The 22,920-nt window shown below is 39.0% G+C and overlaps 2 protein-coding genes across 5 annotated transcripts in view; one reads left to right on the top strand and one right to left on the bottom strand.

Moving 5' to 3' along the window:
- Positions 1-22,920, top strand: part of LOC109407762 (RNA-binding protein Musashi homolog Rbp6) — a 1,431,211-nt gene that overhangs the window by 60,532 nt on the left and 1,347,759 nt on the right. For 3 of the 4 annotated variants that reach the window (XM_062853969.1, XM_062853971.1, XM_062853970.1), the window contains exon 2: positions 15,220-15,273. The exons of the other annotated variant lie outside the window; for it this stretch is intronic. In XM_062853969.1, coding sequence (XP_062709953.1) covers positions 15,220-15,273 — 54 coding nt within the window. The remainder of the gene's footprint in view (positions 1-15,219; positions 15,274-22,920) is intronic. 4 annotated transcript variants of the gene reach the window in all.
- Positions 15,285-16,339, bottom strand: LOC115254643 (ficolin-3-like). Its single transcript, XM_029852259.2, has 3 exons — positions 16,212-16,339; positions 15,608-16,120; positions 15,285-15,548 (listed from the first exon to the last, which is right to left on the bottom strand). Exons 1-3 carry the CDS (start codon positions 16,283-16,285, stop codon positions 15,428-15,430), a joined length of 708 nt encoding a protein of 235 aa, XP_029708119.2. The 5' UTR covers positions 16,286-16,339; the 3' UTR covers positions 15,285-15,427.

The raw sequence follows: 22,920 nt of genomic DNA, 5'->3' as shown, positions 1-22,920 counted from the left end.
TACAGCATAGCTTTACCTTAGCGCCAACCTTACACTGAATCTTCATCTTTATCGGTCCAAACCACGGGTTCCCAACTGGTGGTCCGCGATGTTACCAAAACATTTTTATTCTTTTTTGTGCAAATTAAAGCCTGTATCCGCAATAATCGGGACACAGAAGTACGGCTATAGCTCTGTAATGAATCGGCAAAATCGGCCAATTAATTGACTCAGAACTCTTTGGTGTATGTTTATTATTTGTGCCAAATTTCATAAAATCGATGCATTACTTTTAACTGTGGATGAAAAACAAACAGACGTGGTTTTAAGCATTTTGTACAATCATGACCAATTTTCATTCGCATAGTAGATGGTTCTTTTAGGCTACAGTTCAAAGTTCTGCGATGATAATTATGAAATTTCGTTAGCAGTTATGATACTTATAGAGACACTTTCTTGCAAAATTTCATCAACTTTTATCGGTTGGTTTGAAATCTACTGGTGTCGATAAGGGTGAGTGTTAGTGAAATTTTTTCGTGATTTTCATGTGCGATGTTTGCCTATTCATAACTTTCGAATTTCTCTGCCAATTTTCATGAAATTTTCACAGAAGGTAGTTGATTGTGTGTATATTATGTATGCAAAATTAGATGATTATTGGTATGGTGCTTTCAACAGTACAATCGAAACAATAAGGAGTGCTGATAAATTGCTGTCTGAGGGGCTAAAATCACGTTCAGTCCCAATAAATGTTTCGACTATAAAATTGTTGATAGTGCATCGATTTTTTTGAAATTTTGCGTATGCAATGAATGTAGATTGGGAGGTTTCTGTTCAAAATTTCAGCCATTTCCTTTGCCAAATTCAAAAGTTTCAGCGCTGACAAGCAAAACTAGGGGCTGTACAAAATTCAATGGCGCACATTTTACTCTTTCATTGCTACAACAAAAAGTACATCACCGATTCACATGAAACTTTGTAGGTGAAACGAACACATCTTAAGATATTATTAGGCCAAATTTGAGCAATTTTAATATATCTATTACAGATTTATAGCTGTATTTCTGTGTCCCGATTATTGCGGATACAGGCTTTATACCAATTTTTAATTTTGTTTACCGCCACCCCCAAAAGTCACAATTTTAGGAACAAATTTTCAGTATAAAACGACTTCACAAGAAAAAAAATCGTCTGCGCCGCTATTTTTCAGCTATGATTCAAATTGAATGACATCATTGTTTGCGAAATGTGAATGTCGATTAAAAAACGTATCAATGACCGTCGAAAACCTATCTCACAGTACTACGTCACTGTACCCAAAAAAAAACTTGGTTTCGATCATTTAATTCAATTTTTTTCTATAAAATTTCATTGGACCCCAGATGTTTCGACAATTGGTCTAAACACTAGTTCTCCAGTTAAACCAAACAGGGCTCAGGATTCCCAAGTCTTCTTCCAATGCGTCCGCCCAGAGCGCATTCATGGTAACTCTCGAAGTCACTGACTACGACTTGGTTCTCCAGACTGCCAAACAACTCATACTACAGGCTGCTTATTTATCCTCTCAAGTAAAGTTTTGGAGACTTATAGAGAAGGGCAAGTGGCTTGTAGGTGCAAAGGAGAGGGGGTTAAGGCTTTCAGATGTAAAGGGGGGAGGGTCGGAAAAATTTCAAGGGAGTTTAGCGCGGGGGGGACTCAGAGGTGTTTGCAAGCGTTTCTGGGCGTTTCAAAGGTATTTTAGGGGGCTTTAAAGGCTTTCAGGTGTGTTTCGCATAGATTTCATTTGTGTTTCAGAGGCGTTAAAAGGCATTTCAGGAGGTTTCAGAGAGGTTATATGGTGCTTCAGAAACTCTTAGATGATTTTCACGGAGGTTTCATGGGGTTCCAGGTGTTTCAATGCGTTTAAGGGCGGTTCATGGCCTTTCAAGAGGTTTCAGTTAAGGGTGTCTTCATAGGATCGCAGGAGTATTTAACGGAGGTTTCGTAGGGGTTTTAGAGGCGTATCGAAGCGTTTCAAGGCGCTTCAGGGCGTTTCAGGGAGCTTTAGAGGCTCGCAGATGAATTTCACGCAGGTTTTATGGGGTTGCCAGAGGCGCTTCAAAGCGTTTCAAGGAGTTTCAATGCGTTTTAGAGCGTTTCAAGGCATTTCAGAAGGTTTCCGATAAATTTGAGGGGCTTAAGAGGCTCGTAGGTAAATTTCACGGAGGTTTCATAGGGGTTTCAGAGGCGTTCCAAAGCGTTTCAAGGCGTTTCAATAAGTTTGTGGAGATTCCACAGGAGTTCAGTGGATCTCAGGTAAATTTCACGGAGGTTTTATAGGGATTCCAGACTCGTATCAAGGAGTTTCAATGCGTTTCAGAGCGTTTAAGGGCATTTCAGAACGTTTCCGATAAATTTGAGTGGGCATAAGCGGCGTAATCGTAAGTGAATTTCACGAAGGTTTCATGAGGGATTCAGAGGCATTTCAAAGCGTTTCAAGGCGTTTCAATTAATTTCTGGAGATTTCACAGGGGTTTTGGGGGGCCTGCAGGGGATCTAAGGTAAATTTCACGGAGATTTTATGCGATTTCAGACGCATTTCAAAGCGTTACAAGGTGTTTCAATGCGTTTTAAGGCGTTTCAGGAGGTTTCACAAGTACTTTAGGGGGCTTCAGAGGCTCTTAGGTGAATTTCACGGAGGTTTCAGAGGCGTTCAAAGGGTTTCTAGGCGTTTCAATGTGTTTCAGGGCGTTTCATGGCATTTCAGGAGGTTTCCGGTGAGTTTGACGGGGCTTAAGACGGAGGTAGGTTTCATGAGGGTTTCAAGGCGTTTCAATGCATTTCAGGGCGTTTCAGGGTCATTTCATGAGGTTTCACAAGGATCAGGGGGCTTCAGAGGCGCTCAGGTGAATTTCACGGAGGTTCTATAGGGGTTTAAGAGGCATTTCAACGCGTTTTAAAGCGTTTCAAGGCGTTGTAGGGCGTTTTGATACGTTTCAGGTGGTTAAGATGGGGCTTGAGAAGGATTCAAAGATCTCAGGTAAATTTCACGGAGGTTTAATAGGGATTTCAGAGAAGTTTCGAGGCATTTCAATGCGTGTCAGGGTGTTTCATGAAGATTTCACAGAGGTTTTATGAGGCTTTACGGAGGATTTATAGGGGTTTTAAAGGCGTTTTAAAGCGTTTCAAGAGGATAAAGAGGGCCTCAGAGGCTCATGGGGTTTCATGGGGGTTTTTGGAGGCGTTTCAAATCGTTTCAAGGCGTTTCAATGCTCCAATAGATCACTGATAACGCTTGTAGATCAAATGGCCTTAACTCCAGGGAGTTCTCGGATATACCATACATTCATAGATCCCACCACTTGATAGAATATAGATGCCTGAGGCTGTGTGGATATAAACCTCTAGGGGGCTATTCATAAAACACGTAGACCAAAATAAGGCAATCTCCCCCTCGTAGACTTTTGTCTATACAAAAATTTCGAAAATTTGTATAGAGCGTGGACTTTGGCCAGACCCCCCCCCCTCACTCCAAGAAGTCTACGTGGTTTATGAGCGGCCCCTATCTTAATACACTAAGATACAACTAGTAGCCTTCGTAGATTTGATGACCTAAACTCAAGGGAGTTCTTGGAGACACATAAAGAATCATGGTTTCTTGAGATTATGTGAGTATGAACCTTAGTGGTAAATCTATTAGAGACAACCAAATACGTTAGTAGATCCGATGACCTATACTCAAGAAAGTTCTTGGAGATCCTCAAACTGACAATGAACTCACCACATGGTAGCACAATGCTGTATGAGGCTATAAAAGCATAAATTTCATTCATAATGCTCCAATAGATCACTGATTATACTTGTAGATCAGATGGCTTTAACTTCAGAGTGTTCTGGGGAACTCCTATACAATCATAGAACTCATCACTTGATAGAATAAAGATGCCTTAGGCCGTGTCAGTATAATTTTCGTTCATAATGCTCTTAGATACAACTAGACCTGTACTCAAAAGAGTTCTGGAGATCCTTAAAGAATCATTTATAGATCCGATGACCTGTATGCAAAGAAGTTCAACTTGCAATGAACACACCACTTGGCAGCATGAGGCTATGCAAGCCTAAATTTCATTCATAATACTCCAATAGATCACTGATCGCAGAAGGCCTTAACTTGAGGGAATTCTCGGATATGCTATACAATCAAGAACCAACCACTTGATGGAACATAGATGCCTGGGGCAGTGTGAGTAAAAACCTCATTCTTAATGCTCTTAGATACAACTAGTCACTCTCGTAGTTTCGATAACCTATACTCAATGGAGTTCTTGGAGAACCTTAAACAGTCATTGGTAGACCCGATGACCTATACGCAAGGAAGCTCTAGGAGATCCTCAAACTGACAACGAACTTACACTTGACAACACATAGCAACATGAGACTGTGTAAGCATAAATTTCATTCATTATAGGAGCATTACGCTTGTAGATCAGATGGTATAAACTCCAGGAATTTCTCGGACACTCTTAAACTATTAACCCTTCAACACTCCGTAAACGTCCCTTAATTCTTAATTCTGCTTCTTTCCCGTAAATCAACTATATCTGTAATCTTGAGTATTATAAATGATTTTAACATAATCAAATTCCATTTAGGTAACGTTTCCTAAATGGAGAGACCTAAATAGATTTAAGCTAAATGGATCCTACCCAAATGGAGGATTCAGTGTAATAATATAAAGTACCAAGTGAAGTACATATTATTATCAAGGTACATAATTATGCAAATTCATGTGACCCTTTGTGAGCCCGCAGACGAATGTGGCTATTTTATGTTTCTCGCAATAAAACATTAGAACATCGTTTTTTACTGTGTAACCATAAAGCTAAGTATGGCAACGACATCCGGAGCCGTTTAAAGGGTCTTGTGATGTCATAATGGGGCGGGGATGCCATATATAGAGATTTATCTGTATTACACAGATTTTTGAGCATCCATACAGATTTCATTTCATATAAAATACAGATTTTTGAGCTGGAGGGGCTAATTTTTTCTTGTATGGGATACAGATTTTTCACCCAAATTTTGTATGGAATACAGATTTTTGAAAAGTGCGATACAGATTTTTCAAAAAATCATCCGGCATCCCTGTAATGGGGTCTCAGAGGTTTCCAGAGGTGTTTTAGGTGGTCACGGGTAGTAATAGGGGTATTTTAGGAAAGGGATTTCTGAAACGTTTCAGAGGTGTTTCGGGAAGTCTCAGCGGTTTGCGTGGGCATTTCAGAAGTTTTCAGTAGGTATCGAAGGGTTTCAAGGAGTTTCGAGAATTTCTTGTGGGTGGTTCATTGGGTATATGAGCGTCTTTAGGAACGTTTTGAGCGTTTCTAGGCAGCCGAAGAGGCTCTAGGGGTTCGTGTCGGTATTTCAGGGAGTCTTGGAAGTCAGTTTTCTTGCGTTGCGTTGCGTTGCTTGGTAACGGAGTAATTCGTAGATTCAATACTGAAAGTTGTCATGTTAAAACTTTAATACTCCTATTCTAATTGCTTATGAAATGCTATTCGGGAAGGAATAGCTATCCTATTAGAGGTTACAGTAAAAAAGACATGAAAACTTCCATTGCCGGCCACGCCCATCTAATCAAGTTGTTCACTCTTATTATTTATTTTGGAATTTAAAATTTTTCATCAAATGTTCATAGAATTCTCTCTCCAGAAAATAATTCTAAAAATGAAAGAAATTGTAACACTATAGCCAAAACCTGATAATGACCAAGGTGTACCACTATTTGAATCTTCATGTCCATAGTTAAGTTCCAATAAATAAACATAATTTCACGAAAAAATTGTAAGTCTCAAAAAAGAAGATTTTTTTTTAAATGGGTCCTCAACAACTGAATGAATTAAGAATCCATTAATGACTATGCATCTAGAGGAATCCTCCCTCAGGATGTATCCAGGAATAAATCCTAGTAAGAGAAATCCCGCAAGAAATTTCCGGAGAAATCCAGAAAGAAACCCCGGGAGGAATCTTAGGAGAAATTTCGGGAGGAATTCCTAGAGACAAATTATAAAAAAAAACCGCGAGAAAAAAAAAGCATGCGAAAAATCTCAGAAGTACTCAATGAAGAATACCTGGGAAGAATTCCTAAGGAATTTTAAAAGGAATCCATGGGAGCAGTATTTGAAGTTCCTGGAACCCAGAAGAAACTCTGGAAGAAATCCTTTAGGAAACTTGGAGTAGTTCTTGAAAGAAACCCAAAAGCGGTATTTTTGACTCTCTTAGAGAAATCTCTGAAAGAATCATGGAAGAGATCCCCGTAAGAATTCGGAAGGAACTCCTGAATGAATCCCAGGAGAAATATCTGATGGAATCGTTTCAAGAATTCCTGGAGGAATCCCACGAAAAAATAATTATGGAATCCCGGAAAACATTCCAGTAATAATACCAGAAGGAGTCTCTGAAGAATGGGGAGGAATCCCCATAGAATAGAATTTACATAATACATTTTGGAAGGAATACCTAAAGCAATCCCAGAAGAAATCCCTGAAAGAATCCCGGGAAGAATTCTTAACAGAAACCAGGAATTAACTTCGAGTGAAATTTTTAGAGAAATCTGGGAAAATCAATTGAGAAAACCCAAGAATAATTCCCTAAGAAATCCTGGGAGAACTACCTACAGGAATGCCGATAGCAAACCCAGCATAATCCTGGAAGAATTCCTGATAATGATTCCAGCGAAATCATGGAGAAGTTTCTGATTAAGAAATCCCTGTTGTAGTTTCGGGAATAACGTGTGAAAGAATCCCGGAAGAAATTTCCAGAGAAATTCCTTCAGCAATCAATTAAGGAGTCTTGCGAGGAATATCTGATGGAATTCCGGAAAATATCTCTGAAGAAACTCTGTAAAAATTGTATACAGGAACTCTGTAGAAAATCAATGAAGGAATCCCGGAAAAAATGGCGTAATAAATCCATTGGAAAATCTCGAGAGAAATCACTAATGAAATCCTCTATTGAAATTCAAAAAAAAATCAATAAAAATCGTGGGATAAATCCTCAGAGGAATCATATGAGAAATAATTGAATAAACTCCAGAGGAAATCACAGAAGAATTTCCAGATATTATCAATAAGAAATCCTGAATGAATCTCGGGAGAAATACCTGAAAAATATTGTAAAGAGTTCCGGGAGAAGTCACTAAAAAAACCGGGAAGAATTCTTAAAAAATCTTAGAATCAATCTCTGGAGGAATCTCTATGAAAAAAAAAACCTGAGAGATGTCAATTAAAAAAATCCCGGGAGGAAACCCTGAGGGAAGGAAAATTCTGGGAGAAAATCCAAGAAGAATCCTGAAGAAATTCCTGATTCAGCCTCGAAAATAATCTATAAAAATCTTCGAAAAAATCCTAAATGAATCACGGGAAGAGTCAATGTGAGAATATCAGGGAGGAATCCCTGACGGAATACTGGAAGCGATCAATGAGAGATGTTCGGGAAGAAATTCCAAAGGAATTCCAAAAAAAAAAATCCTGCAGGAATGCCTCAAGAAGGTTGCAGGTGAAATCTCTAAAAAAAATCTGAGAACAATCAATTGAATGGACCAGCAAGGGAACCTAAGGTAGTTCAAGGATTCTTCACAGAAATCCCCAGAAAATTTGGAAAGGAATACATGAATGAATGCCAGAAAAATCTTTAAAGAAATCTCTGGACGAATCCTTGAAAGATTCACTGAATAAATTTCGGGAGGAATTTCAAAATGAAATCTGAAAAAAATGAAAAAAATACCAAGAGAAATTCCTGAAAGAATGACTGAAGGATTCATCACAAGAATATAATAATTGAATTTATTTTTTTTAATTGAAATAATTGAAGAATTCTGAGAATCGGAAGGAAGAAAATATGGAACAAATTCCAATAATTTTCGTTGAAAATAGACAACCAATAAGGACGAGCAAAATACTTGTTATCTTACGAAAGAGGCCTTTTTGTCCAAAGCTTATCGTTGTATTAAAAGGATTTTGTTAGTCTTGAATAGTCTTTTTTTTTGAATAATTTTTTTTGCCTTTCTCGTACACTAAGTGTACTGGAAAGGCTATATGTTCACTCCAAAAATGACTTTTTGATAGAAGGCCCGGAGGGTCGAGTCACATATACCAATCGACTCAGCTCGACGAATTGAGGTGATGTCTGTGTGTGTGTATGTGTGTGTGTGTGTATGTGTGTGTGTGTGTATGTGTGTGTACAAAAAACTCACATCACTTTTTGGCAGTAAACCTCAACCGATTTTAATGACCGACGGTTCATTCGACGCGGCATATAGTCCCATTGTTTCCTATTGAAAATGGTTCGGATTGGTCCAGCCGTTCCGGAGTTATGGCCATTTAGGTGTTCCGGATCGGTACCTCTGGGAGGGACCAGACATGAAAATGCAACAAACCCATGCATGCAACATATCAAACCACGGCATTTTTGATCATCTGATAAATGGAAAGCAGGAAAAGAGTCTCAGACCATATCTGAACCGGTAGTGTTCCGGAACCGGTTCCGGATGTCCCGCCTGAAGTGGCCAAATATAAAAGAGAACCAAACCCATGCATGCGACACATCAAACCACGGCATTTTCGATAATCTGATGAACGGTAAGTAGGAAAATAGTCTCAGACCATATCAGAACCGGTAGTGTTCCAGAACCGGTTCCGGATGCCTCGCCGGAAGTTGCCAAATATAAAAGAGAACTAAACCCATGCACGTGACACATCAAACAGCGGCATTTTCGGTAACCTGATGAACAGCTAGCAGGAAAATAGTATCAGGTCATATCTGAACCGGTAGTGTTCCGGAACCGGTTCCGGATGTCCCACCGGAAGTGGCCAAATATAAAAGAGAACCAACCCCATGCATGCGACACATCAAACCGTGGCATTTTCGATAACCTGATGATCGGTAAGCAGGAAAATAGTCACAGACCATATCTGAACCATTAGTGTTCCGGAACCGGTTCCAGATGTCCCGCCGGAAGTGGCCATACACAAAAGAGAACCATACCCATGCAGGCGACACATCAAACCACAGCATTTTCGATAATCTGATGAACGGTAAGCAGGAAAATAGTCTCAGACCATATCAGAACCGGTAGTGTTCCGGAACCGGTTCCGGATGTCCCGCCGGAAGTGTTAAAATATAAAAGAGAACCAACCCCATGCATGCGACAGCGGCATTTTTGATAACGTGATGAACGGTTAGCAGTAAAGCAGCATCAGATCATATATGAACTGGTAGTGTTCCGGAACCGGTTCTGGGTGTTCCGCCGGAAGTGACCACATATAAAATTGAACATAACTCATTTATGCGACACAACAAACAGCGGCATTTTCGATAACCTGATGAACAATTAGCAGGAAAACACTATCAGTCCATATCTGAACCGGTAGTGTTCCGGAACCAGTTCCGGGGGGTCCCGATGGGTGAATGCAAACTTTTTAAAGAGTGATGTGTACGCATATGGTCAAATCTCAACCGTTACATCGTAATTAACTTTAGATGTTTTTGACTTTGCTTGTCTCAAACTGGCTATAACTTGAAAAAGGTCAAACTTATCGCAGCTTTTTAACCCTCATTCTAAAGTTTATTTAATTTTCTATCAAAAACAGATCTTTTAATCTAATGGTTTAGTTAAATATCTTAGTTTTCTACAGAATTTATGCTCGAAAATATTGTTTTGCCTTTCTCGTGCACCGAAGTGTACTGAAAGGCTATATGTTCACTATATGGCTATATGGCGTCTCAAAATTCAAGATGGCGGCAAAAACTTCAAGACGGCAGCTGTTTAATGGAGGTTTACGCTCTAAAACCATTCAATATGGGTGTATCTGATATGGGGAAGAAGTCTGGAGTCCAAAAATAGCGACCAGAATTTCCAAGCTGCTGGACATAAATCCTAAATGGCGGCTTAAAATTCAAGATTGCGGCTGTTGTTTAAGAGTTCAAGGCTCAAAAATCAAAAACCAGATAAATGATATGATCTCTGATGCCATGAAATGGATTTCTGTTAAACGTATGAAAGTACGATATTTATCAACATGTCACTTGAGTTGTGTTGAAATGTGTTTTCGAAGGCACGAGAAAGGCACCATCACCGCTAGGTGGATTAGTTTGGGTTTTTACACATAGAGTCGAAGTGTAAGTGTTTTTTTTTTCATTAAATCTAATTTTTTGCCTTTCTCGTACACTAAGTGTACTGGAAAGGCTATATGTTCACTCCAAAAATGACTTTTTGATAGAAGGCCCGGAGGATCGAGTCACATATACCAATCAACTCAGCTCGACGAATTGAGGTGATGTCTGTGTGTGTGTATGTATGTGTATGTGTGTGTATGTGTGTGTGTGAGTATGTGTGTGTACAAAATAAACTCACATCACTTTTTGGCAGTAAACCTCAACCGATTTTTATGACCGACGGTTCATTCGACGCGGAATCTGGTCCCATTGTTTCCTATTGAAAATGGTTCGGATCGGTTCAGCCGTTCCGGAGTTATGGCCATTTAGGTGTTCCGGATCGGTACCCCACGGAGGGGTCAGATATGAAAATGCTACAAAACCATGCATGCGACATATCAGACCGCGGCTTTTTCGATAACCTGACGAACGGTAAGCAGGAAAATACTCTCGGTCCATATCTGAACCAGTAGTATTCCGGAATCGGTTCCGGATGTCCCGCCGGAGGTGGCCAAACATAAAAGTGAGCCAAATCCATGTATGCGACATATCAAATAGCGGCTTTTTCGATAACCTGATGAACAGTGAGCAGGAAAATAGCCTTTGACCTAGCAGAGACTACTGGTAGTGTTCTGGAACCGGTTCCGGGTGCCCCGCCGGAAGTGGCCAAATATAAAATTGAACCAAACCCATGCATGCGACACATCAAATCGCGTCTCTATAGATAACCTGATGAATGGTTAGCAATAAAATGGAATCAGACTATATTTAGAAAAACCAGTAGTATTCCGGAACCGGTTCCGTGTGTCCGCCGGAAGTGGTCACCCAAGTAACACAGAAAACATCTTTGAAAATGAAATTTGAAAAAGATGTTTTAATGCAGTATTTTAATTGTATCTGTACACATGTTATGTTGAAATCAGGTTTAAACTATGTTTGTCATTAACAAGCTACGTAAAAATCTCATCAACCTCACCACACGTTACAGCAACGTAAATAACACGTTGATTAAACTTGATTTGTGTATCGTTGTCTTCTTTCAATTCAAGATGATATGTAAAACATCATCAGCACATAGTTATAACCTTTAGGCTCAAATATGTTACGAATACGTTATTTTTACGTATTCTATACGTTAATGTATAAGTTTATCAGATCTCTGTCTCCCCTCACTCACTTAAATTTATGATACACTAGCTGTCCCGGCAAACGTCGTACTTCCTGCCTACTGTGTTTTTTTGACATGCAGCTCCATAGGGACGTCCCATGCAAGTCATCTGTATAGGAGCCCCCCGTTCCAGAGGTCCAGAGGTCTCACGCCAGGCTCAGAACCTTCCCCGGTCCCGAACCCCCCTGCATACAAAATTTGAAGCCGACCGGTTCAGTAGTTTCCGAATCCATAGCGGTCAGACAGACAGACAGACAGAAATTCATTTTTATATATATAGATCTTATGCACATAAAACTACACCGAAATTTAACTGTGATAGCACCATGATAGTTTATGCTGTGCGGACACTTTGAGTACTTACGTGACGACTAAAACTCACTTAGAAACGTAAATTTTGATACCGCAAAATTAGATAAGAATTTATTTTGATTGATCCCACGATCTGCACTCTAACTTTGTTATTGTTGCACTGATGTTCAAAACAGGTATCAAAAACCAAAAATCACATCGTTGTATGCTATGTGAAAATGGATGTTGCTAGTACGTTGCCAAGATGTTTTTTCAATGTATTTCAATCGATTCAAGTAGTACTCGATAAACATGTTATTGAGATGTACAAAATATGTATTTTGAATGTTTTTCCAATCTTTTGAATACTTTCCTATCAGGCCAGACAAATTACAGTGCCTGCTAAAAGATTTGACACTAACGCTTTTATAGATGTATAGCAGTTTGTTTATCCACAAGTTTTTCTCCGAATAATTATTTATCTGGGAAATTTTTAACATTCAATGTAATAATATAGTTGCCTTAATGATAACGAATACAAATTTTACAGTGTAAAAGCTCATAATTAATACGTTATGATTAAAACTAGCATTCCAAAACTTTCTGACGGTACTGTGTCAAGAATCCACCATGTTGCATATCTGAAAATGTACTCGAAAATCTCACAAAAACCATAGAGATGACAAAAACCTCCCTTCTTGTTTTCAATCCGATGGGAGGCGAATTAATTCATGAAGAGTGAATGTGTTTATTTCACCATAAATTTTGAATGGCACATGTATTTAAGTCATAGTGACCAAACATCGTGATGATGAATTACAAATGAAATGTAAGGCTTGACAATTATTTTGAGCCATTACCAAATAGCACATGTCACATTATTTCCACAGTGTTCGATTGATAAAGAATAATTTTCCTGCTAGCAAAAAGTAAGTTCTTACGATGTTGCTGAGAACATATGCGATACTTAATTTTATGTTATAAGAATGTATTGAAAAACATCTTTGGTAACATCGTAGATGTTTTATAAGCCGCCATTTTTTGCGCTTTTTCGGTGATATAAGTGTACGAAAATAAGTTTTCCATATTCAGAACAAAACATGGACGTTTGTATGAATCATGTATTATATACAGTATTGTAACAAGTTGTGTTACTTGGGCAAATGTAGATGGGAACCAAACCCATGCATGCGACAGATTAAATAGCTGCTTTATTGATAACCTGAAGAACGGTAAGCAGGAAAATAGCTTTAGATCACAGCAGAGACTACCGGTAGTGATCCGGAACCGGCTCCAGATGTCCCGCCGGAAGTGGTCAAATGTAGATAGGAAACAAACCCATGCATACGACACATTAAATTGCAGCTTTTCCGATAACCTGAAGAACGGTAAGCAGGAAAATAGCCTTTAATCACAGCAAAGACTACCGGTTGTATTCTGGAACCGGCTCCGGATGTCCCGCCGGAAGTAATCCAATATCAAAGTGAACCAAACCCATGCATGCGACACATCAAATAGCGGCTTTTTCGATAACCTGGTGAACAGTAAGCAGGAAAAAAGTCAGCAGAGACTACCGGTGGTGCTTTAGAACCAGTTCCGGATGTTCCGCCGGAAGTGGTCAAATGTAAAAGTGAACCAAATCCATGCATGCAACACATCAAATCGCGGCTCTTTAGATAGCCTGATGAACGGTTAGGTTTCAAACCATATTTGAGACAACCAGTAGTATTCCGGAACCGGTTCCGGGTGTCTTGCAGGAAGTGGTCAAATGCATATAAGAGCCAAACCCATGTATGCGACATATCAAACCACGGCTTTTTCGATAACCTGATGAACGGTTTACAAAAAAATAGTCTCAGATAACATTAGAGACTACCGGTAGAACCCGTTTTGTATGTTCCGGCAGAATGACCAAAATGTAAAATGAATCTAATCCATGCATGCACATCAATTATCGGCTTTTCAGAAAACCTGTTCAACAGTTAGCAAGAGACTAGTCTCAGACCATAATTGAGACAATAGGTACAGTCTTGGAACCGGTTCCGGCTATCTCACAGGAAGTGGTTAAAACAGTGAAAATAATCAATGCAAGCGATGAATATGTGTAAGAGAACAAAATCTTGACAAAACTGATGCAGGCTCATCAAATCACATCTTCTCATATTCCTGAGGTGTAAATATACAGTAGAATGGGGGTTCCATGAGAAAATTGAAATTTAATCGCATCAACCTCGAGCAAAATTTTGATCCGACTGATTGCTCCTCGCGCTCTGTGATATGGTTTTAATTTGAATTGGATTCAGTACGAAAAATTTCACTTGCTTCCATTTTTTGGTCAAATTGTTTGAATCTATTAACCAATGATAATAAAATATAGCCTGAAGTGAGCAGGAAAAAGTTCATCGAAGACTGTAAAGTGATTTTTGGTTGTGAAATAAATTATATTTAAGCTTGTTATTATCGTCTTGGTATTGATGGTATTCCAGTAATAATAAAGGTGGTCACGCAGTCAACTAAGAGGTCTGATATTTTTCAGCTCTGCCTATACATTGAACATAACACCGGAAATATGTGCCATCAGTAACTCGATGATCTTGCTCTTGCTTTTATAAATAAATTATTCACAGGATTCAGGATGCTTACGTCGACGGAAAGATCATGAGTACATATTCGACGAGAAAGGCACTATCACCACTAGGTGGATTAATCCGGGTTTTTTTTTAAATCAAATTTTGGATAGAGCTAGAGGCTGTGAATGTTTAAAACAACTCTCGGAAAACATCCTTTGAACAGCCATTTATGTTGTTTATTTTATGCATGCATGAACTAATCGCTTAAGAAGCTACTCGACATCCAAGACAATAAATCACTACATATATGGATTTATTGCAGTGTAGAATCACCATCAATTTTCTCCAAATTCAAAACACCACCGCATCACTTTTATTCCTACTCCACGAAAGAAAAATATGTCCAATGAAGTGAATCCACGGAGAAAATCCTTTTCACACGTACCGACTACGAACGACGAACGATGCGTTGTTCGAATTCGACTGATCCAATATGTCGAACAGTTTTACTCCAGTTGAAATGCAAAAATTCTATTCCGTCACATGATTGATGAGTTTACTCCGTTGTCCTAAATCCCGCCGCCGCCGCCTTTTGCGTTTCGGTAGTTAGCTACCAAGAGAGAGTGTACCGCAATTATGATTTACGTTTCTCAAATTCCAATGCTTAAAGGTTTGCTTATCATCGTATTTTTTGCTTGGATTCCCCTTCTGTTAACTGAGTTTACTTCTTATTGAAGCTTATGATCCGCTATCCTCATAATCTAGAGCACAATGCTCGACTCAGCTGTTTGGATATACTTATTTTCATTCGGTATGAGCATGGTGTTATTCTTCAGTGATACTAGCAAGTTTTGTATCCCCTACTCATATTTTCCGTTCCAAGTATGGCTATGATTTCTTCTCCGAAATTTTCTTATTCTGTGCTTTTCTAATTTTATTGAGTAAATTTTTCGACAATCAACAAAACTAAGCCAAATCACAGCAGTTCCATACACCAAACGCATTTTCCTCCTTTTTCAGCTCGTCTGCGATGGGATTGGCTGACTCCTCTGCTCCCCTGTACTCGAGGCCAAGGTAGGTTCAATTGGATGTTTGATTAATTCATAGTGAAGGCGACTTATTCAATGCGAGATGACATTTATTTTCATTTTTGGTAGGTTAAACACTTTTTGTTTCAACTTGTATTGCCCTCACGTGTTTAACTTGAGCTCAATTTCCTATGTATACTTTAGTTTTTCGGTCGAATCATCATTCGTACACGCTTCAGCGGTGTGTTGGAAACCGAACTAAATTTCATCCAACAAATGGATGAATATGCCAGTTCATTTTTCCAGATACCGGTCAGACTCCTGAAAGAAGATGTTTTCTAATGAAATACAACATTGATTGGATATTGTTTAATACTCACGACCCGTAGCAGGATCCACAGTAATACCACCATCCCCCTTTGGCGTACTTGTTTGAACAGCCGAACTCGTCGTCATCGTACGTTGAAAATACTGCTCCCTTGTGAGGAGTCAACGAATCTCCCAAAGTTGTTCCATTATAAACTCCCAATTTAACCAATGGATATCGTTCCTCCCTTGGTCCTACCGCAAAATCATCATACCTCGCATACTTATAATTTCCCTCGAAGTCCTCCATCTCGACCACCAACTCGTACGACCGTTCCCTGGTCAGCCGATGCATACGCTCCAATCCCATCCAAAACTCCTGACCCACCATTCCGAACCCGTCCCGATATTCGGCCCATGTTCGATCGAACTTTACCGAGCCGTCGTACCGCTGCATCACAACTAGCCAGCCTCCTCCGTATCGTGTCTGTTCGTACAGAGTTGGGACTCTGGCTTCTATGGTCATGAGCTGCACTACCGTGGTACCCTCAAACGCTCCATCCACGGAGCACAGTCTGTTCTGAAATCTATAAAACATTACGTATAAATCCCACTCACAGTTTAGACCAACTTATTCGGAACAAATTGAATAAAAGGATTCACTTTCCAAGCACTTACTGAACATCCCCAGATTCACTGGTGCAAAATGTGACGAGAACCATTAGTAATATAACGTTGATGACAGACTTCATTTTAGTTCAAACTATTGAATACGCAATAAGGTATTATAAAACTTGCAAACAAATAATTTGCTTTATATATGCAGTTGACTGTAAAATGAGAAGACATGTGCTGTCATTATAAATCATTGCTTTATTCTCTACAGCGCACATGTCCAATGAGACAATCCATCAAATGACAAGTGGCAGTCGGAGATTATTAGTAATCTTCTAGCATTGAAAACATCTGCAGGCATTACATCTGTTTGCAAAACGGATTCTGAACTAGAATATTTACTTTTACAATTGAGTGAAGAACTTTTCTAATAAAGCTGGTTACTAGAAGACTGTTACAAACTTCAAAAGTAAAAAGAAAATATTTATAAGCAAATTTATCTTATACTTTGGATTGAAGAAATCCTTGGTGGAATCTAGGAAAGATCACAAAAGAAATCCCGAGAGGAATTTAGGAAAGAGAGAGTACGCGGAGATGGCATGGGAACTCACAATATAAATAAACTTTGAAGTGATTCTGACATGAATGATGATCAGTGTTTTTTTAAAGAAGCACAAGAAACACATTTTAGTGGACAAGGGCTTATAGAAGACTGTGAATAAATATGGTAGGAGTCCTCCCTTCCTTGTGTGATTCTTGGAAAAAAAATTGAAAAGGATATTACACCGAAAACCTCATAGAGAAAATCTCTCAAAATTTTCAGGGTTTCTCTCTGAGATTCTTTCAAGAAATTCTTCTGTAATTCCAGCAGAAGTTCTGTCTAGCATTTCTCCTGAAGCTTCTTTCATGTTTTCTATTAGAATTTCTTCCAATATTCCTCCAGGCATCTCGGAAATCCTCAAGGAATTCTTTTCAAAATTCGGTGAGAAATTCCTTACGAGGTTTATCCGGAATTCCTCCAGTCATACCTTCTAAGATTCCTCTAGCAGTTCCTTCAAAGATTTCTCTTCGAGTTCCTTCTGAGATGCCTTCTTTTGGCATATCTTCAGAAGTTTTTCAAGAAAAAAAAATCAGATACAACTGTTGGTACGACTATTGAAGGAAGCCGAAAGGAACTCCTGGAAGGAATTCCTCATAGTACTGGATGAATGACTAAGGAAATTATTAGAAGAATTCCTCAAGGAAAACCCAGAGGAATTAAATTAAAAAAAAAACTCATAGAGAATTCCATATGAAACTCCTGGAGTTATTTGATTAGAAATTCCATAAAACACTTCCGCTGCCATTCGAGAAAAAAATCTACAGGAATTGCACAATAAATTCTAGGAGGAATCTCAGAAGGAGTTCTTCATGCAACGCCTAGAGGACTCCAGCAAGTTATTCTTAAAAAATCTCTTGGAAGAATCTCAGAATGAGCTCCAGGATGAATCTCAGCAAAAGAATCCTGAAGTCAGGATTAATCTGAGAATGAATCCCGGAAAGATTTTCTTCTGGGTCCCAATGAGACATCTAAGAAAAAATAATAAAAAAAATCCTGGAGAAATAATGAATGAAATTCAAAAACCGAAAGAAGAACTCCTGGATGCATTCAGAAAGAAACTTCTTAGGAATATCAGATATCAGAAATCCAGAAAAAGGAATTTTCAGAAGGAGGAATGCCGGAGAAACTGCTGGAGTAATACAGAAAAAAAAGTAGAGCATGACCCAAGCAACCAAAAGTTCGGATACCACTTGAAGAACGAACTCAGAAGTTTAAGGTTGGTTCAATTCAAGTTTCGTTGAACTTAAATCTCCAAAAAGTTCCTTATGTATTAGTTATGAACTTGGAAGTACATGTACAAGCTTTTGACATCTCTTGAAAACGACATTTAAGTCGAAAAAAGGTTCATAAAGAACTTATGTTGAACTTTAAAACCGAGTTCAATCAAATATTAACCGAACTCACGTTGAACTTTTTCGTGCCTTTAAAACTCAAATATAGTTCATTTGGGCATATTACAACAACTTGAAATGTTCCGTTCCGAACTTGTTTCGGACTTGTTTTGAACTTACTACTCAAAGTTCGGATAAATATTAACCGTACCAAAAGTGAACTTCATTTGAACTTCGGCGACAGCGGGGAGAAGTTCTCATTCAATTAAATCACTCGGAAATCGAGCGCAGCAGGCACAGCTTGTGTTAATTTCACAAGTACACTTTGTTTCACTATAATATTTCAACATACTTACTTGTAATCAACCCAAAGCACCCGTATTGCGTGGCTCAAAGACTGCCCCCGCAGCGGAAAACTGTTCTGCCCAGGATTCCGCCGGCTGCGGAAAAAAGTCCTCCAGCTTTGCTGGATGTTTCAACTCCGTCTCACTTGTCGCACCAGCGTGCCGGTAATCGACGCGATCGTTGTCACTGAAAACTTATAAACTTTTCTGAATGATTGGCACTGGCACTAATTTATTGCTTTGCACTTGATTTAATTACGAACCAAAACAAACTGAAAATGTCAAACTATGTAAGTTCACAAGAAGTTCCACGTAAACTTCTTTCGAACCTTCGGCTTGAGGTTCAGAGAAAGTTCACTCGCGAACCTGATTGAGCTCCACTAAATGATATCAGCACATTGAGTAAAATCCCGCAGTGCCTAACAACACATACATGGAGTAGTGGTTAGACGCCGGCTTTCAACGAGGAGAACCCGAGTTCAATTCTCAGTAGGTAAAAAACATTAAACATTATTTCAAGGTATTAGTCAATTTGGATTACACATGTACTAATGTCTCATAATAATAAATTACTTTTGATGACTATTTTTTTTTTAATTTCTTTGAAGCTAATTTTTAAGCTGAATAGCGTTCCTTTCAGCGACACAAGTGTACTTTTTGTGAACTCAAGTTCGGTTAATTACTTAAATAGTGAGCTGAATAGAATGCTATTCATCTTCCTTCGAATAGCTGATTAAGCCCAAACATGCTATTTTATCAGAGCTTTTGGTTGCTTGGGGACCCACTTAGTAATGGAGCATACCCTTTTGCTTATTACAACGCTCCTGGTGGACGTTTTAAAAAATTGTTGACGTTTTTTTTCTGTTGACAATACCAATAACAATTACAGTGATTTTTTTCTGTTCTAAAAACTTTGTGGTTTTGGAGATACAGGGGATAGACAAAATGATCGGGACAGGCAAAATTTTCACTTTTCCAAAAATTTTCAACTAGCTGTAACTTTTTGAAAAGTGCATCAAATGTTTCTCAAATTTTTACTGTAAGTTCACCAACAAGTCATGAATGGTCAAAATTTCATTGCAATCGGTTCATTATATCCGGAGATATATTAGCTCAAAGTTGGCTATCGGATAATTTTACCTTTTTCAAGAATCTTTATAACTTTGTGGAAAATGGTCCGATCTTTCCCAAATTTGGACCACTAATACACAACTAGTTGATGAACTTACAGTAAAAAATTGAGAATACTCGATGCTTTTTTTTTGAAAAGTTACAGCTAGTTGAACATTTTTTGGAAAGTGAAAATTTTGCCGTTCCCGATTATTTTGTCTATTCCCTGTAGGTACCATGCAATAGGAGCGTAGCGACAGGATCGTGCATAGTCCGCTGTAAATTTGACGTGGTCCGCTTCCAAGCTGGCAAAGCATTTGAGTTTTTCCAGAAACACCGTATTCTGCGTGCTTAATAGGTACAAGGCACCTTGACGACGACTCGGAAGCTGAAAAGTAAACGCCGAAGTGGGACTGCCAATCGACAGCTTCGTGGAAAGGTTTTGAGGTTTATTAGAAGTAGGGGGCTATTAAATAGATTAAAATTTTTATAACTCGAGTCGATTAAATCGTGTCGCCTGCTATCACTGTCGAGTCGAGCAGAAAAGCTATCACAGAAACCGACTAGCTCGACAGTCAACAGCAGAAGAGTGGTCGATTCACGATTTTGACAGTTTACTGAGAGGAATTTTGTTTACACAGGTTTTACACGAGCGGCCGCATCGTTGAATGTTGGCGTCTGCGGCAAACATGTCCAGCTGGGTGATGCGTGTCTGGTAGTGGTCATGTGGAACCGGCTAACTCAATCTGGTCCTGTTGCGGGCATCGGAATCACCCCCGCAGGGACCTGGACCGTGGAAATTTCAGTCAGGGCACCAAAACCAGGCATGCGAAGGCTCATGTTGATTTTTTTATATTCATCTTCTTGATCACCGTAAAACGTCAAATGGCCTCCCTGGCCAACCACTGGTCAACCCGTGACCACCGGAATGTGCTCTGCAGGAGCCTATTTCGAGGACGTTTCCAAAACTGGACATGTGACGGCTCTTTCTTCATGATTTTTCATATCCATCATCTTGGTTACCGTGAAAAGGCCCAATGTCCTCCCTGGTCGATCACGCCCAACGATCGCCAGATCACGCTCAACCTCCGAAAATTCCTCTAAGAATTCCTCCGGAAATTCCACTATGAATTCCTCCGGAAATTCCACTAAGAATTCCTCCGGAAATTTCACTGCGAATTTCTCCGGAATTTCCTCTAGGAATTGCTCCGGAAATTCTCTAGGAATTCCTCCGGAAATTCCTCTAGGAATTTCCAGAAATTCATCTAGGAATTCCTTCAAAAATTCCTCTAGGAATTCCTCCGGGAATTCCTCTAGGAATTCCTCCAGAAATTCCTCAAGAAATTCCTCCAGAAATTCCTCTGGGAATTCCTCCAAGAGCTCCTCTTAGAATTCCTCCAGAAATTCGTCTAGGAATATCTCCAGAAATTCCTCTAGGAATTCTTCCAGAAATTAAGAATTGCTCTGGAAATTCTTGTAGGAGTTCCTCCGGAAATACCTCTAGGAATTTATCCGGAAATTCCACTAAGAATTCCTCCGAAAATTCCTCTAAGAATTCCTGCGGAAATTCCACTATGAATTCCTCCGGAAATTCCACTAAGAATTCCTCCGGAAATTTCACTACGAATTTCTCCGGAAATTCCTCTAGGAATTCCTCCGGAAATTCCTCTAGGAATTCCTCAGTAAATTCCTCTAGGAATTCCTGCGGAAATTCCACTATGAATTCCTCCGGAAATTCCACTAAGAATTCCTCCGGAAATTTCACTACGAATTTCTCCGGAAATTCATCTAGGAATTCCTCCAGAAATTCCTCAAAAAATTCCTCCAGAAATTCCTCTGGGAATTCCTCCAAGAGTTCCTCTTAGAATTCCTCCAAAAATTCGTCTAGGAATATCTCCGGAAATTCCTCTAGGAATTCTTTCAGAAATTCCTCAAGGAATTCCTCCGGAAATTCCTATAGAAAGTCCTCGAAAAATTCCTCAAGGAATTCCTCCGGGAATTCCTATAGAAATTCCTCGAAAAATTCCTCAAGGAATTCCTTCAAAAATGACTCTAGGAATTTCTCCTGAAATTCATCTAAGAATTCCTTCAGAAATTCCTCTAGGAATTCCACCTGATATTCCTCTATCAATTCCTCCAGAAATTGCTCAAAAAATTCCTCCAGAAATTCCTCTAGAAATTCCTCCATAAATTCCTCTAAGAATTCCTCCAAAAACTCGTCTAGGAATTCCTCCAGAAATTAAACTAGGAATTCCTCCAGAAATTCCTCTAGAAATTCCTCCAAAAATTCCTCTAAGAATTCCTCCAAAAACTCGTCTAGGAATTCCTCCAGAAATTCATCTAGGAATTCCTCCAGAAACTCTTCTATAAATTCCACCGGGAATTTCTTCGGAAATTCCTACAGGAATTCCTCCAGAAATTAAACTAGGAATTCCTCCAGAAATTCCTCAAGGAATTCCTCCAGAAATATCTCTAGGATTTCCTCCGGAAATTTCTACAGGAATTCATCCGGAAATTCCTCCAGAAATTCCTCTAAAAATTTTCCCAGAAATTCCTCTAGGAACTTCTCCAGGATTTCCTCAGAAATTCCTCTGAGAACTTCTTCAGGATGTCCTCAGAAAATCCTGTAGAAATTTCTCCAGAAATTCCTCTAGAAATTTCTCCAGATATTCCTCTAGAAATTTCTCCAGAAATTCCTTTAAAAATTTCTCCAGAAATTCCTTTAGAAATTTCTCCAGACATTTCTCTAATAATTTCTCCCAAAATTCCTCTAGAAATTTCTCCAAACATTCCTCTAGTTATTTCTCTAGAAATTCCTCTAGTAATATCTCCAGAAATTCCTTTAGGTATTTCTTCAGAATCTCCGTTAGGTATTTCTCCAGAAATTCCTTGAGGAATTCCCGTAGGTGAAATTCCTAGAGGAATAACTCGAAAAATTCCTCTAAGAATTCCTCTATAAATTCCTCCGGAAATTCCTCCAAGAATTTCTCCAAAAGTTCCTCTAGAAATTCTTCCGGAAATTTAGCTAGGAATTCCTCCGAAAATTCCACTTAATATTTGTCCACAAATTCCTCTAGGAATTCCTCAAGAATTTCTCAAGGAATTACTCCAGAAATTCATCTAGGGATTCCTCCAGAGTTTCACCAGAAATTCCTTTAAGAATTCCTACACAATTCCTCGAGGAATTCCTCCGAAAATTTCTCTAGGAATTCCTCTGGAGGGATTTCTAGAGGGTTTTCTGGAGGAATTCTTAGAGGAATTCCTAGAAGAATTTCTAGAGAATTTCTTAGAGAAATTTCGAAAGAAATTCCTAGAGGAATTTCCGGAGGAATTCCTAGAGGAATATCGGGAGAAATTCCTTGAGAATTTTCTGGAGAAATTCCTTG

Source organism: Aedes albopictus, chromosome 2 (genome assembly GCF_035046485.1).
Source record: "Aedes albopictus strain Foshan chromosome 2, AalbF5, whole genome shotgun sequence".
Taxonomy (NCBI): domain Eukaryota; kingdom Metazoa; phylum Arthropoda; class Insecta; order Diptera; family Culicidae; genus Aedes; species Aedes albopictus.
Note: the sequence above shows the minus strand (reverse complement) of the source record. Positions and strands in the feature narration are given on the sequence as shown.

Excerpts from the sequence above, each read along its gene's own strand:
- LOC115254643 (XM_029852259.2), bottom strand. The coding sequence starts at position 16,285 with ATGAAGTCTGTCATCAACGTTATATTACTAATGGTTCTCGTCACATTT. Across the intron at positions 16,121-16,211 it reads AGTGAATCTGGGGATGTTCA|ATTTCAGAACAGACTGTGCT; the intron begins GTAAGTGCTTGG and ends AATGTTTTATAG. Across the intron at positions 15,549-15,607 it reads TGTGGATCCTGCTACGGGTC|GAGTCTGACCGGTATCTGGA; the intron begins GTGAGTATTAAA and ends ATCTTCTTTCAG.